This window comes from Myripristis murdjan, chromosome 4, assembly GCF_902150065.1.
Source record: "Myripristis murdjan chromosome 4, fMyrMur1.1, whole genome shotgun sequence".
Lineage (NCBI taxonomy): Eukaryota > Metazoa > Chordata > Actinopteri > Holocentriformes > Holocentridae > Myripristis > Myripristis murdjan.
The window spans coordinates 25009821-25027265 of record NC_043983.1 but is presented as its reverse complement, the minus strand read 5'-3'; the positions used below and the strand labels follow the sequence as shown (position 1 = coordinate 25027265).

The 17445-nt window shown below is 40.5% G+C and overlaps 2 protein-coding genes across 2 annotated transcripts in view; both read left to right on the top strand.

The window, feature by feature from the left end:
• Positions 1-228: 228 nt before the first annotated feature.
• On the top strand, positions 229-1425 carry foxd3 (forkhead box D3). Its single transcript, XM_030049975.1, has one exon. The coding sequence runs from the start codon at positions 229-231 to the stop codon at positions 1423-1425; it is 1197 nt and encodes a 398-aa protein (XP_029905835.1).
• Positions 1426-9743: 8318 nt separating this feature from the next.
• alg6 (ALG6 alpha-1,3-glucosyltransferase) overlaps positions 9744-17445 on the top strand; it is an 18872-nt gene continuing 11170 nt past the window's right edge. The window contains exons 1-8 of the mRNA XM_030049241.1: positions 9744-9948; positions 10176-10260; positions 12092-12181; positions 13738-13826; positions 14135-14217; positions 14320-14384; positions 15061-15246; positions 16289-16424. Coding sequence (XP_029905101.1) covers positions 9867-9948; positions 10176-10260; positions 12092-12181; positions 13738-13826; positions 14135-14217; positions 14320-14384; positions 15061-15246; positions 16289-16424 — 816 coding nt within the window. The 5' untranslated portion in view covers positions 9744-9866. The remainder of the gene's footprint in view (positions 9949-10175; positions 10261-12091; positions 12182-13737; positions 13827-14134; positions 14218-14319; positions 14385-15060; positions 15247-16288; positions 16425-17445) is intronic.

Here is a 17445-nt window from a genome sequence, read left to right as displayed (position 1 = left end):
AATATTTGTAGAAGTTGAAGTTTCTCTCTTGCTTGACTGGCTGGCTGCCGGCTGCTCTGACCTGCATTTAGATTTTGAGCGACATCCGATCTCTTGACAGGAGCGAACTGCGATCCGCCAGAGCCGCCGTGTATGCGCGCTGACCGCACTGGACTCACCTAACCATCGCACCCGGTTGCTTGGTTGTTTTGGCTCCGGTAGACTTAAAAAGTGTAGGGAAGACGTGAGATGACCCTTTCTGGAGGCAGCGACAGAGCCAGCGACATGTCCGGCCAAACTGTGCTCACAGCGGAGGACGTGGATATCGACGTGGTGGGCGAAGGCGACGAGGAGGGCATGGAGAGAGGGGACAGCGACTGCGACAGCCCGGGGGGAGGCATCCTGCACGACCTCCGAGGAGGAGGTGGCGACGAGGAGGTGGAAGAAGAGATCGAAGTGGAAAAGGAGGAGATGAGGTCCGGCGGAGGGAGCCCGTGCTGCGAGAGCTCCGGGGAAGGAGAGACGGGCATCGCGAAGGGAGAGGGTCATGACCAGAGCGCAACGCCGGGAGGGGCGATCCAGAAGCCCAAAAACAGCCTGGTAAAGCCGCCTTACTCTTACATTGCCCTCATCACCATGGCCATTCTCCAGAGCCCGCAGAAAAAGCTCACCCTGAGTGGGATCTGTGAGTTCATCAGCAATCGCTTCCCGTACTACCGGGAGAAGTTCCCGGCGTGGCAAAACTCCATTCGCCACAACTTGTCACTTAACGACTGCTTCGTGAAAATCCCCCGGGAGCCTGGCAACCCAGGCAAGGGCAACTACTGGACCTTGGACCCACAGTCGGAGGACATGTTCGACAATGGCAGCTTCCTCAGGAGGAGGAAAAGGTTCAAGCGGCACCAGCCGGACGTGCTCAGGGACCAGACGGCTCTCATGATGCAAAGTTTCGGGGCGTACAGCCTCGGGAGCCCCTACGGGCGGCACTACGGGATCCACCCGGCTGCGTATTCCCATCCGGCGGCGTTGCAGTACCCTTACATCCCCCCTGTGGGTCCCATGCTGCCGCCGGCCGTCCCCCTCCTGCCCTCGGCCGAGCTTAACAGAAAAGCGTTCAACTCCCAGCTCAGCCCAAGCCTTCAGCTCCAGCTCAACAGTCTGAGCACGGCGTCCATGATCAAATCAGAGCCATCGAGCAGACCGTCTTTCAGTATAGAGAACATCATCGGGGTCTCCAGCGCCTCGTCGTCCTCACCGGGTGCCGCTCAGACTTTCCTGCGGCCTCCGGTGACCGTTCAGTCGGCCTTGCTGAGCGCTCAGTCTCTGTCGCTCACCCGGAGCTCAGCAGCTATTGCGCCCATCCTCAGTGTACCGTCAAATATCATATCTGGACAGTTTTTACCCTCAGTCACGGCGGCAGCAGTGTCCAAATGGCCTTCTCAGTAACTCAAAACAAACAAAAACTAAATAAACTCTTATTTTTATATAGACATTACCCACTTCTGGGGGAAGAATGAACAGCACGAATCGATAGGCAGCACTGGACTCTGTAGCCATGTAAAGATTAAAAGACAGAGAAAAAAGAAAAGGAGATATTTCTGTACAGGTAATATTTGTAAATATTTGTAACAAAAAAGATTTTACCTGTTTGACTTTTAGCTGTTTTTTTCATGTTGTTTGAGATGTAACATCTGTGATAATTATTTTACATTTTCTTTTTTGTATTGGAATCTCATTACAAGTGGACTAAATAACCGACACAATTTTTGCTTCCCTTTCATACAAGACTCAAAAAGCTCTGAAGAAATAGTCTGTTTATTAAAAAAAAATCAAATATATGTAATTCTATGTAGCTATATTGTGTTGTAAACTGAATTCATTTGTAAATAAATCCAAGAAAGAATTAACTTCCAGTTTCATCATCGGTATTCTCAAATGTTTGCCAGCAGATTTCTTTTAGGATTTATGAAAATATATTTGTTTAGGCCTATAAATAATCTGGAATGCCATAACAAAAAGGAAAGACAAGATAATTCAATGCAGAAAACTATATATTCAGTTATATTTAATAAAATATAAGTTCTAAATTAGCATTAAAGGTATTCAAAAACAAAAGAGATTATCCTCTATAAATATCAGCTTCGGTCAACCATTATCAGGCTGATACCAATTATGATTATTATCAACCATTTAGTCCACGGTGTCATTGCATATCTTACTACAGTTGTCGTTTTACATTTGGTTTAAAGTGATATTATTTTAATTGTCTTTGCCGAACAACACAGAAATGAAATAATATTTTCAAGGCAACAATTAAAAGCCAAGCTAATCAGCCAGTTAAGGTTGTGCCAACACTATTTAGTTTGCACTGTTTTTTTTTTTTCTTTTTTTTTTTTTGGATGCATTAGGGCCTACAACTTTGTCGCGTTATTTTATATGTTTTGAAATTAATATATTTACTTATTAAATGACTAGATTAAAAAGAAAAACAACCGGGGCTATATTTTGGCCTATATCGATTCAAGTTTTAAATGGAAAGGGAGTTATTATGTAGAAAGTAGAGAAATGGAAATATTCAGGGATGTAAAGGAGAGTAAATTGACTTCAACTCAGTTTACCTAGGCTATCTGTTTATTTGCGGAATGCAGTTTATTAGGCTGAAGTGAATTCGTCTTACATCAGTTCATAATAGGCTCAGGCTGTATGTCAAGTAAATTTAAACTGGTTTAAGCTCTATAAACGTAATACCTTTTACTGACAGGGAAAATAATCATAAAGTAATGCTTTCCTTGAAGTCTAATTGTTTTTCATTTATATTTAGGCTATGCTTGTTGGCCTTATGATGATCCCTGACTGGAGGTCACAGCCACCTTTTTATTTCCCACTACATCACTGCTCGTATCGTTTTACAGGATATTCTCCCGCTTGGATACTATAAAAGTAACACTTAGTTTTGCAGTTGTGTCTAGCTAATCACTTTTACACAAACAGCAAATGGTGATCAGGCGAGTGTGTGAGCGTGCGTGCGTGCGTGCGTGCGTGCGTGTGTGTGTGTGTGTGTGTGTGTGTGTGTGTGTGTGTGTGTGTGTGTGTGTGTGTGCGTGGGGGGTTTGGGTCTATATTTATCTGATCCTCATGGGAAAAGAGAAAGGGGCCCTCTGTGTCTTCTTGAATTCACTTTCAGACACCGAAGATGGTGCTGATGCTGCAAAAGCCTTCTCCAGTGTCACCGTGGCTATTCTGCTACGGACTCCATTCATTATTATCATTAGTAGTAGTAGCACTAGTACTTATTTTGTGTTATAAATTATATTTAACACTTTATTATTATTATTATTATTATTATTATTATTATTATTATTCGCTTCTTCTAAGACTGCTACTACTAGGCTACTACTCGAATTTAAATATATATATTATAATGATAATAATGAGTATTATAAACGCCTGTTTGGCACAGTTTATGCGTTCGTTCAGTTCCATTAATCCAAGTGTATAGGAACGTGAGTCGAGAAATTTTCCGCTCTTTTATAAAGGCTCTTTATATTTTCTCGCATTGTATGAGGTTTGCTATAGCTAGGTCTGCTTGAGTACATTTATATGGGACTGACAGTAAAAGAAATTAACAGAGTGTAGGCATTTTCATGTGTTTCCTTACAGTGATTCAAATCTCACTTACCAAGTTCCCCTCGGGGATCAATAAAGTATTTCTGATTCTGAAATCAAATACAATCTATTGAGGCTGAGACACAGTTTACGCTGCACTGTCAGTGGTTGTCAAAGCGGGGTCCGGGGACCACAAAGGGCCCTGAAAGGGGTTTCTTCTGGACAATTTTTGTCATATGGTTGCATTTTAGCCTCTAGTCTTCTCATGTGGGATGACCTTTACATGCAGTGTTGCCGAAATCGGTGTCTGTGGTGCTCTTGTGTGTGTGTGTGTGTCTGTACATATATATATATATATATATATATATATATATATAATAAAGCTCAAAGTAAATCCTAGGCCTAGGCTATATATGATAAAGCTCAAACTAAATCAGTCTCCAAATCATGGGAAACAAAACAGCATCATATTACCGCACTTGTTCTTGCTTAAAAACTAAACAAACAAACAAACAAACAAACAAAAATCAACAACCACTCTGCATTTTGGAATCAGCTTTTTCACCCTTCATTTTTTGTGAATAGGATGCCAGTGTGACCCTGTGGTGAGAGAGACTGAAAAACTATACTGCAAGTCCTACTTTTAAATTAGAACAAAAGCCAATATTTCCTTGAGCACAGCACTGAGCCCCTTGTGCATTATTGCAGCTCTGTCAGGATGTTGCAGCCTGACAAACGCTAAAAAGCTGAGCTTCACGCCACTAGGGGGCGTTTACTGACACACTGGGTCTTTACTGATGAAGAAGGGATACTGAACCAAGGGGAGTCAACCTGAGATGAGGTGGAAGGTAAACTCGCTTAATCTCGGGTTACTTTTATTTTCAGAATATTCATCCGCCTTGTTAGACTGACATGAATCTTGATAACATTAATTCACTGTGACTGGATTTATACAGGTGAAAGCCCCCTGGTATCTCATCAGTGATATTCAGCTTTATGATGATGTCACAGTTCCCCGTTCACCTTTTCACTTACTAATACCACACAGCTTAAATATAATATCGGCTCAGATATTATTTATCTTGGAGGAGGGACACTGTGAAATTGCTGAGATTCATCGGGTTTTATTGGCGGGTCTATTTTAGAAACAGCGAGTGGGAAAAACTTGACTCTCACCAAGTGCAAGGTTACAATAGATCCCTCTTATAGGCTCCACCTGACGTCAAGCCAACATAAACACTAATGAGTATAGCCCGGTCATAAACTGGAAACGATGCATCGCTATTATAGAACCATTCACATGTGGCCTATAGGAGTCCACTATCCTACTATGAACTGACAGTTTTCTAAACATTGGCGCAATTAGATAAACAAATGAATATATATAATTTTAAGAGCCTATAAGCCTACTTCCCTCCAGCTGATTAAAAAATATAGGCCTAAGCTACATTTAGGCGAAGTGTTCAGATGTAGGCATATTTTTAATTCAATAAAAGTGACCATTGTTGGATGAGCAATGAGATACATTCACTGAACAAAAACAAAATAATAAAAAACAAATAATAATCACCTTAAATTAAAAATAGCCTAATCCATTTTTGTGTTGATGGCGTGTGTGCCTTTGTGTTTGCCGATTGCGCCAATCTGCCGCACCGCGTACCACACACACACACACACACACACACACACACACGAGATAATGACCAGGCAGCTGCACTTGCTTTTGCACAGGTGGAGAGAAGCCTGGATTGAGGTTTCGGTTCCCACAGCTCTGCTGGCAGCGAGCCTATCACTTTCAAGTGATTGTCCAGTCTTTACCACTCTCAACAAGATCTTTGTGTGTGTGTGTGTGTGTGTGTGTGTGTGAGAGAGAGAGAGAGAGAGAGAGAGAGTGCATGATTATGATTACTGACTTTATCAAACACAAAGTAAACTCATGAGCAGATGTAGAGTTTGCAAAAATGTCCTCCTTGGTGATAAAATCTGACAAGTTTTTGAAAGTCTTTCTCAAATTCTAAATTTTAAAAGGAAATATTAACAATGTTCATGTAAAAAAAAAATATGGTTTTCTTTACAGAATTGGGGGGGGGGGGGGGGGGGGCATTATTCCTTCATATCAACAAATAAAAACAATCTTGATTAATAGTCAAACAGAGACAGAAGACTGGACTGTCCCTTCAGGATAATTTATGTGTGTTTTCATTGACCTCTTGCAGTTTTTAATGAAGTGCACCCAGTCATCTGGCCCTAAAAACTGTTGTTTCACATTCAATGACAGGGCAACAGTCTGTCCACCCAGACTCTTCATTCTGTTATAAGTGTGCCACCTGTCAGTCCCATCAGCCTACAGTTAAACTGCATGGTGTGTCAGTCTAGTGCATGTGATGAACCAGGTCTATAATTTTTTATATATATATAAAGTTGGCGGCAACTGATGATATGGGGATTACAAAAATCATTATAACTATTTCCACAACTCTGAAAAACTCAGACAGCTCCAGGTAGCCTTATTTTGTAACACAACCCAAAACCTTGATTTCTGCATTCCTCAGTTCACCAAATTGAATATGTGCAGTGAACTGTGATTTATCCAATTCTTGAATGCAAAATTACATACAGCACCTTTGTAATATAGAACATTCAACACTGGTTATGCTTAATAATAATAATAATAATAATAATAACATTAGGCCTAATATCTGACATTTCCACAAGCATACAAAATAATTATACTGTTATGTTGGACAACCTTATGTCACTGGCAAAGGCCTCATTCATTATTTTGTGCAGACATGTGTGTTTAAATTTAAAAGAAAACATAAATTTTGACTTTTTTCAAGCCAAACTGAAAGCCAATCAAAAGCGTGGCCTAAAAGCCGAGGTACAAACTGAAATGTGAAAAGGATTATGGACTTTAGGTGACCAAAGTGAAGCCGGTGGTCCTCCTTTTTACTGTTATTATTAATATTTTTTTATATTATTATTTTATTTTTGTATTGATGGTGCCTATGGTAGTTGCATTTTGATGATCTGTCACTTACTACCTTAGTTGTGATTTTACTTTTTGCAATGTTTATTATAAAATTGTTGAGAAAAGACCCGAAAGGCTATCATTGCATAAACAATCAGTGCACAGTGGTATTTTCTAGCCTTGCAACCCTCCACAAATGTGATCTTTCAGCACTGTGATATAGTGCTGCACAACAGATGGTGCAACTACATGGAAGGGTGAAGAGGTAAAACTTTTTCTTGAATTTTACAGAAAGTTTACAAGGCTGATGATTTCTACTTTCTTTGTTAACAGTGGCAGCTGCCGCCATGTTTCAGCCTTGTTTATATTGTAACAGAAGCTGTGCTGAGGCAACAAATGTCACCTTTTGTCTACAGTTACTGGAAGGATTCACTTCTGCATATCTCTGGCAGTATCACTGACTACATTTTAATAATGCCAAACCCAAGTGAGAAGTGGAGGGAAACTTCAGCTGTTTGTGCAAGAACATTTCAATTGCCACGGCGCCTTCTAATCTCTCAGTGTGATTAATTAACCTTCATTGCAGATCTCATACAAACAACTCAACCTAGCTCAAGTAACCTACTTGAGCTCACTGCGACTGAAGCTTCAAAAGTGATTGTTTTTACCTGTTGGCCTCTAATTGGATTATCTGCCCAACCTGACAACGCAATCAAGTGTAAACATTTTATATGGTTGAGTGTGCATTTATCTACTGTTTATCATCAGCATCAGCTGCCTTTTGGAGTGGGCAGTGATGTGTCGTGATGTCTTTTTTTTTTTTTTTTTTTTTTTGATGATCATTCTGCAAACTGAAATTTGTGCGTGGCATCCGTGCACGCACCGGAAGAGAGTGAATAAGACTGACTATGAACCAGGCTTGTTTGGGAACATTGCATTCATCAAGACAATTAATTATATGTCAAAAACATCAAGCTTTGTTTTTGTTTTCCACTTATAAACAAAGTGCTATAACTCATGACAGAACACTCTTGGTTATCTAATCTTATTGTTGCATACACACAGCAACATGCAGTGTGTATTGATCAGTTAATTATATGTTCGCATGCAGCCAAATCATCCATTAATAAGCCTCCACTCTAATGCCCAGGTGTCATAATATAGTGCCATCTCTAAGAGCAAATAGGTTGCAGTCTCACAGTGCAAAAACCTCAAATATTGTGAGACACAAAATGAAGATGGAAGCAGAGCCCAGCTTTTCTGGAGCAGCAGAGTCATGCTCAGGGGGGTTAGGCTCGCAAAGCTTCAGGCAAAGCTAATCTTCTACATTTAACCTCCCACCTCAGTGAAGGGCATCCACATTTTGAGTGCCATTATATTAGACCTGATTTGAATCTTGTGCAAACTTTCTAATTAATTCATTAATTCATCGATGATGCAAGAGCTAGTTGGACTCCTGTGGTGACTATATAACTAAGATAACATGTTTTCAGTGTTAATGTAAGATTAGATTAAGATTTTTCAGGAAGTTAACTATTGATTACAGGCCTTTTCTGGTCTCCGTGTTAGCAAAGTTCACGGCAACTATAGTCACTGTGTGTAGATATGATAGACTACAGTGGCATTGGCAAGCAAGGCCTAAGCCGCCATTATAACTAGGTCATCCTCCACCACAAGCTATAGCCTGGGCCTTCTCCTGGGCACAGATCACAGACAGTAAATGTAGGTACAGCAGTTACTGAATATTTAAAAAGGCATAGAGATGAAGCAATAAATGACAAAGTAAAGCTGGCGTGCCCGGGCATTAATAACTAATGGGTACCAGTGAGTTATAGGCCGCTCTCGTTGTAATGAAAGTGTCATTGCAAATCAGCAGTTGTCCAAGGTTATTATTATTTATACATTATTGATGCCGGAACCACAAGGAACGTGTCTCACCCAACAACTCCCAGCACCTTGGGAACAAAGACGGTCGGTGTCAACAGAAGGAAAGGTCACAGAGGAGAAAATGCCCCTGGGCTGAGATTTACATGGTGAGGGGAGGGGATGGGGAGGGTGTTACCACCGCAGATCTGTGCAGGAGGATTACAACAAACTAGTTACACATAAGCCAATTGACCCTGTGTTGTCCATTACACACAGTGGAAGTTACTATGTCATTATGGGTGGAAACAAAAATTATTACATATTTAAAATTAGGAATATAATACTTGCTGCACTTAGAAATATCAATTATTGTTCAGTGATAAAGCTAATTTTCCTGATGCATTTGATATGCTAAATTTAAAAGCCACCTCGCTCATTTAATGGACAGACTTACCTGAATCACAAATCGCAAATAGAGCTGCAATATAGATACTGGTCCCCGGAAATACATAACTAATTGTGTCAAATTACAAAGCATGCAAATTAAAAATGGTTTGCTTGAGAAGGTGCAGAATCTTGTGTTGCCTGCAGCCCACCTCTGATTGTGTTAGATAGCATGTTGTCGTTTTCAGAAATGCCTTGTTTTATGCAAGTGCCGAGGAATTAGTGTGCATTACAGACACACATTATAAATGCTTAATGTAATTCTGCAATAATTGTGCCATGAACACTTGAATTCAAGTGCATGTGAGACATAACAGATTTGGGACACCAGTTGACGACTGGGGAAATGGAACATAGAAGAAATTCACAAACACAGTGGAGGCAGGAAAAGATTAATTTTGTGGAGAATTAAACTTAAAGTCCTCTTCCATTTTAGTCGAGTTAACAAAATGATGCTGGTTCTACTTTATTCTTTCACATTAACTTGGAAGTAGCCTGATTTGATAATGAAATACTCATTTGTAGTGTAAATAAAAAAAAAAAAAAAAAAAAAAAAACACCCTTCAGCAAGTTCCACTCTTAACATCTCAATTCATCATCGATATTAACTCAGCTTACGATGCATTCAAATAACTCGGAATTTAGACTTTTCCTGTCTGAGTTGCACATGAAGAAAAAATGAACGGTATTCTAAACAGAGTCTGAAGTATTTATTACAAGACCTTTGTGTATGTGTGTGTAATAGCCACAATTTTGACTCGTATATCAACAAGGCAGTGGTTCTCTGACGCTGTACGGCCCCTGTCCTAGTTTACGCGAACGCCTCTTGTCGCCCAGTAGAAACGTCAGTCTAGGTGACCAATCAGAGCACGCTACGGAGCGTTTGTCGACGAAGAAACCAGGAAATGTAAACAGACCACCACTGTGGCTCAATGAACGGACTTTAGCATTTCCCCCTTATTTTCCTGCAAAAAAAAATCACATTTTCTGCACTCGGAACATGGAAACGTGGAGTCTCGTGTCCATCTGTGTTTTGCTCTGTGTGACTGTGAGATGGGGCGTTTCGTTAAATTCGTATTCAGGTAGGAAGTGGCTGCACTGGTGTGAATATTGCACCATTCAAATCAGCACGGAGGGCTTTTGGCTGCTTGATTTGCTCGTTTCATTTGAGCCCATAAAGCAATGAAGGCAGTTTTGCACAGTTTTGTGGTATCTCGGTGCAAGTGGCACGCTAACTTGATTGTGACGGTCATTATTTCTCATGCAAACCTGATAACAGCTGAGTGATTCTTTTTATTTTCGACTCCAGGGGCGGGAAAACCACCCATGTTCGGCGACTATGAAGCCCAGCGACACTGGCAAGAAGTGACCTACAACCTCCCTGTTCAGGAGTGGTGAGACCCTGTCAGATATGTCTTGCTGTTGGATCCACATGTGAAAAGTCAAGGGTCACCCAGGTGTTCAATCACCTGAAGCAGCACAAGCATCATGAGCCGTTTTGGGCTGTGATCAAGTCTTGAAGTGTGGCAGAGCTGCAAGTTCAAGATCATTCAGAGCCCTTGTTGGACCATACCGGTGATTTTGAATGTTTCAGAAGCAGAATCATAAATGTCCTTCATCAATGAAGGGAAATTGATCTTTTGCTACATTTTGGCTGATTTGTGTCAGCTCACCATTACACAAACAAACAAACAAACAAACAAACAAACAAAACAAAAAACGAACAAACAAACAAACAAAAACATTAGGCAAATCATGCAAATATTTCACAGCATATAATCAAAATTCCTCAATTTTCAACATTGATACCCCCACCTTATAATGTTCTGCTTCTGCAGTTAACAAAGTTGTTGCCATTCATACATCACAGAGCTGATAATTGGCCTTGTGATGCGAATGTTTCCCCGGGGACTATTTTCCAGCGGAGAGACTGTGTTTCACTCAGTCCAGTTTTAAGTCATCACAACGCTTCTAGGGTTGCCACATTTGATTTGTGAAAAAACTGGACATTTGAGGCGAAAATGTACCCCCCCCCCTCCCCTCCCTTTTTTTTTTTTTTTTTTTTTGTAACAAAACGAAATAAATAAATCAAGGATAAATCAGAAGTCTATTCGCAAAATAGGCTATCTCTAGGCTAAGTAACGTTGGATAACTTTGCCACCGTGCAGTCGTTCAGACTGACAGCCCGAGCAGCAGTTGCTAGGTGACAAGATAAACTTTCGTATATCTGCTACCCACAGAACTTGAATGGATAGAATGGGCACTCTGCCGCTCTGACAGTCCTGCTATGTTGATTTGAATGGGAATGTCCATTCTAATCCATCCATAAAAACAGAATAGCAGTATCAGTATCTGGTAAGAATGCGGTTTTTATTTGGAACTCTTAACATTCTAAATTAGAAGAAGTAGCCCTACATTTTCACAAAAAAACAGGACAATTCATGTCCTGGGAAAGAATAGTAATTTTCCGGGGCAGTGCCTCAAAAAAGAGAACAATCCTGGGAAAACCAGAATGTGTGGCAACACTAGTTGCTTCTTTTAAGAAAACTAATGTGGATGACGTTATGACAGCTGGCGTGAAGACAGTTTGAAGTCTCTGAAAGTTCAGTTTCATGTAAAAAATGATATTGGAGTTGTAACATACAACTGTTTACTTTGGGAATGGATTAGCAGACCGTGTGAAGTATATTCATTTTGTAGATATTAGGCTAAACATGACAAATCAGTGGTATGGACCTTTAATCACTGCTACAGTCTCAAGGGACCTTACAGGACCACAGTTTATAGACAACAAAGAATGATGGTCAGACCCAACACTCACGTTAATGCCAGTTCAACCCTTGCAAAGGCCTATGTGTCTTAATTAAATGATGTAGTGTTTCAAATGTATGCAGTTGACTGTAATTCACTAAGAGAAACTGAGGGTACTTCTTCATGGCAGAGCTGATTGCAGGCCTTGGGACTAACGACATCAAAATAACACTGGTGTGACAGGATAAATCCCTGGTACAATGATGGGAATAAACTGGTGATGAGCTAATTATAGACACACAACATGCATCTTATTATTTGCATCTGATGCTTGTGAACATCAGCTGATTCCAGCATGTGTGGCGGTGCAGCCCAGACTTAGATGTTGCCGACTAAAATATCGTAGAAGAGTGCCCTGTAGATATTTGAATTCCTATTTGTTTTCAAAATACATATATGTTTGTGTTCCTCCAGGTACTTCAACACTACTGACAATGACTTGAACTACTGGGGTCTTGACTACCCTCCTCTCACTGCCTACCACAGTCTGCTCTGCGCTCATATGTAAGTTTGTTCTTAAATTACAGTTCGGCTTTTGTAGACAAATATATGGTGAAGAATAGCAAGAAAGATGGGAGAGAAAAAAGCCAAGTATCGATATTTGAGTTTTCTTAATTTCCACAGATGCACATTTGAGTTCCAGTGAGGCGCATTTGATCCAGTTTGCCTGAAACTGTCCTGTCATGTGCATGTTGCAGTCGCTGTGCATATTAAAACACTGAAAACATGATTGATTCCTGCGGAATCGAAAAAATATTTTGCCTCTTCCAGCGTATTTTTTCTACATCAGTCACAGATTTCGTGATGTATCGCACCTGATTATCTTACAATATATCGCATTTCACAGAATCGCCTGTATCATGATACCGTCGTTATCATGGGTAAAATATCGTGATAGTATTGTATTGCAAGTTACCATTTCACCTTAAAGGCCATATCAACTAAAAACTAGATCTGGCCAATATATCAGCAGGTCAATATTATATGCTGATATTGGCTCATCACAGATATATCTGTCTTAGTGTATATCCTGGGTGATAATTGAAAATACACAGTAGATTCTGCAGTAGAAAGCACCTGAGATAATTTATAAACAGTGGTAGGATTAAATAGTATGTCCAGCACACTCCACTGTCTACAATACATTTTATAGCAGTGAGTCTCAGATGGTGGTTAAGATTGTGTTAAAAAGTTAAGAAATTGATTACCAAATTTGATGATTTCTTGCTAGAAATGTCTGTTTATGCCTAAAAATACAGTCCAATATATCATCATTAGAAGATTTTTATGCCCATATATCAATATCAGCAAACATCCAGTGTTGATTGGGTGCCATTAAAAGTCTGAATACATCAGCCTCATTCATGTCAAATAGGAACTGGAATCAGATTTAAGATTAATATTGGCATTTTGACGGCCTGAAGAATTAATCGATGCTGTGATTCTAGATAAACGCATGAATAAATTGTGCGTGTGTATGTTCCAGTGTGTGTATTTCCTGTTATTGTAACGTGTCAACAGCCACTTTGATGATTCAGGTTCATTAGAGCTAATCAATGCGATCCCAGTGCCCAGTTCCCCAAACGCAGCAGTGAGGCTGAGTGCAGGCAGGCAGGCAGAGGAGCCGCAGTGCCCTCTGGTTGAGTCGAAGCATTTGAACACATTGCTTAGTCTCAGTCACAGGTCAGCCTTGTCTCTGCCAGGGTCATGGTTGTTCAACTGATATAATAATGGTATTATCAGTGCTAAATAATGATATCAGCCCCTAGTGATCCTGAGAGCCTCCTGCCAGCTCAGCCTGCCGATATGCATGCCATGTTGTCATGACTGCAATGGCTTATGACACACCGTGTTATCTCCCTGTCCTTATCCTCCTGGCTGTCTTCACTGCGCATGGCCATGTAAAAACCAGGGAAATTCTAGCATTACGGTGTATTACAAGCTCTCCTTTGCCAGAGAGGGGAAAAAAAACTCCATGCCACATTGTTTTCAAACGCAACCTTTCATTACCAGAGATCCTCCGTCCTCCTCATGGTGGTGGTGTCTGTGTTGTCTTGCAGAGCCAAGCTGATAAATCCTGAATGGGTGGAACTGCACAAATCTAGAGGATATGAAAGTTCAGCGCACAAGTTATTCATGAGAGCAACAGGTACAGTGACTACAAAAGATGAAACAGAGCTTGACTGATCCGTATTGATTCCACATTTGAAATAATACTGATAATGTACCCATGTAGTGATTTGCTTACATGATAGATGAATTGATTGATAATTTGAAGGATTAGTAATTTCAGCTGCATGGGCTCATATGACCCCATAGTTTATTAGAAAGACTAAGAGCTATTACAGCTATTAATGATGTTGATATGATATTTATGTATCATGCATCATAAAAAATATGGCACCATTTTCCTTGCTCAAAATATTCAATATATGCAATTATTTTTGTCTGTTTTAGTCCTGGTTGCAGATTTGTTGATATACATCCCTGCTGCCGTTTTGTACTGTTTCTATCTAAGTGATGGATCCTCTAAGAAGAAGGTAAGAGTAATATCTTCTATTGCAAGGAATTGTAATTGTTTTCAACCAAAGACTCATATGACATACCTATCATCAACTATTTAATACTCCTTTTCCCCCCAGGTTTGCACTCTCCTCTGCTTCCTGCTCTACCCAGGGCTAATTCTCATTGACTATGGGCATTTCCAGTATCCTTCATGTACAAATGGAATTTTCTATTATTTACCAAGTGTGATATCATTGTAATTTGCATTGAGAATTTCATGCTGACTGCTGATACCTGAAGTTGTAGATGCTGATTTTAAACGTCAAGCCCTGGAAGAAGTAAATCACCTGTAGTGCATGTGAAGTATATTTTCCAATTTTCCAAGGCAGACATTAGCTATGGTCTTTAGCTCTTTTGGCGTCTAGCTGGGATGCTTTTATTTAATTTAAATTAATTGAAACTGAAGCATACTAGTAAGCATATGAATCTAATTTACCATCTATATTTTTGCAGCCATATCCTTCCGCAAGACTATTCATTATTTTACAAAGCTATTTAACCTTAACTACCAAATGGCACCACTTAGGGGATAAATAAAAACTCCTAAACCTGAAACATATTTCAAACCAAATGAATAAATGCTAGAATGTTAATATTCATATATATGGTAGGTGACATTAACCCCATAATTTTTTTTACCTTTGTGTTTCATTTTAAATGGCCTGTTAAATAGAAACAGGCTCAATTTAAATGCCTCATTTATTCAGGGTTCATGTCCCATATCAGAACACATAATTGTTTACCACTACAAAGGCTCAGTCCTCTACATGGAAAAAAAAACCTGTGTGTGTGTGTGATAGTGGCCTTAACCCAGTCAGGTACAATGGAGTGAGCCTGGGCTTGGCCTTGTGGGGGGTTCTGGCTCTGGGTCTGGGCTGGGATGCGCTGGGCTCCATGGCCTTTTCCCTGGCTCTCAACTATAAACAGATGGAGCTCTACCATGCCCTGCCCTTCTTCTGCTACCTGCTGGGCAAGTCTGTCAAACAGGGTCTGATGGGGCGAGGGTGAGTCTGTTTGCTTGTTGCTGTCCCTCCTAACGGTAGCATGTTTAAGAATTTAGCTGGGAGTGTCTTGCAATGAACAGACAGTGATGTCCAGTTTCTAAATCATCAAAATAACAAGCAGCTAATTGTAAGGATGTCAAAGGTCAAAGCTGTTGTGGCCTGACAATAGCATATTATGTAAGAAAGACCATTTAAGGATCATGTGAGAGTGTGTGCTAGGAAAATAAGTTAGAAGGGATTTTTTTTTATTGTGCTGACCTGTTTACACAAAGTATAGTAGAAAACAGCAGAACTGAATAATCAACATTTAAAAACTTACTGGTACAAAATACGCCAAGCCAGTATCCAGCTTATAGGACATGAATCGAGGGCCTATATCATCTGTTATTCTTTGTGCAATAATGTTTATTCAGCAGTGTTTTTTAAATGCTTATATTGTTAGTCACCGCAACTGTTGTAATCTAAATACTGTAAATGCGATATGAATCTATAAGAGATTCATCCCCCGGAGAGCCGCAGTTACTGAGGTAATCAAATTGGATGCTGTTACTAGTATTTCCAGTGTCTGTTTATCTAGTAACAATGTACCAAGGGCATTTAGTAGCAAATGGAGAAGTGGATTAGAAGGGCCAGAGGGAAGATATGTCCAGATGACACTCTCAGCATGCCCAAACTCCTCAGCTATTCCTGTGTGTGCAACTTAACCAGCAGCTTCACAGTTACAGCTGACGACATACCCTGACCTACACTAAAGACTTTCAGCTGATGCATGGCTTTCACTGCATTCCTCAACAGAGGGTCAAATCCCCAATTTAGGACAGGAAGACAGTACATTTTAATTGTTTGAGCAGTATCTGTAGACATGGACGTAATTATGTAAGCTTCGTGCTAATGTCTACATTTGTCATTTGTGATATTTTTCCAACAAACAGTGTTACAAAATGATTTACACTAAATGAAACCACACCATATTGATTTAGTGTATACAGTACATCTGAATCCTTTTCTGTTTGTCTGTCCCGCCGCTCTGCCACTAATACAGGCTGTTCCTGCTGGTGAAGATCGCTGTAACAGTGGTGGTGACTTTTGCCCTCTGCTGGCTGCCCTTCTTGTCCGACCCCAGTCAGGCCTTGCAGGTTGTCAGGAGGATCTTTCCCGTGGCTCGGGGTCTGTTTGAGGTACAGCAGATGCTCTTAAATGTAAACTCATTTCAGAAGCTTACTCTTCCCCTTTCAGACTCAGTTTTAGGAAAATGCACATACACCAGAGGGTTTAGGAGATATTCCACCTCCAGGACTATGTGAGTCCACCCCCAGGGGGGCGACATAGAGCACTAATGAACAGAGCCAAATGAACAGTGGATAGTGAGAGTGGATAGCGGTTTTCCAGACAGTCAACTTTCTAAATTATGTATAGAATTTTTTTTTTTACTGTGCATTAGTGAAAATGGGCAGACGGCAGTTGAGAAGATACACCCTTTCTATGTACTTTGATGAATGAAATCTGAAACAATTTAGGGGAGAACTGCTCGTTTTTCTTCTCGTTATGGAAACCAGTCAACACCACATGGCCTCAGTGCCAGTGGAGGCCCTCTGACCTTGCCATAATTTACAACCTTCAGATTTCATAACAGTCACACTGTTGATAATCAGAGCAGTCAGATGTTCTGAAATTCCAAAATTCTGGTTCATCAGCATCACATAGAATAAAGGCGGCTGTTAAACCTTCCTAAGCCTAAGGGACTTGTGCATGCTTTCCAAGATCAGATGTACAGTGATAATGTCATCTGCTGAATGTAATCTCAGTCCCACCAAATAATGTTGTGAATCACCAGAGGTTTTGATATGTTCCTAGATAGCCATTAAGAAATATGGAGCATGAGGCGGTACGGGGCTTCAATCAGTAACTTGACAATCGTCCTGACATCTGTTTAGGGTTGCCTTTTTAGCATGGAAAATTGTGGTCTGCTCGCTGTCTAAAAGTGCAACACTCAATTTGCTTTTGAAGTCAGTGTGTTGTGCTCAGCCATCCAGTCCAGGCCTTGAAATCACCGAAGCCCTCCTGATATGATTATATCACACAATACTTGAGGGACAATCTGATAGTAATTTTATGCTCAGTGTGTGACTCAAGCATCAGTGTGACTTTAACAGATGGCAGCACGAAGCCGTAAGCAGCGTTTCCATGAAAGTGAGGCAC

Coding starts and splice junctions, on each gene's coding strand:
- foxd3 (XM_030049975.1), top strand. CDS start 229: ATGACCCTTTCTGGAGGCAGCGACAGAGCCAGCGACATGTCCGGCCAA.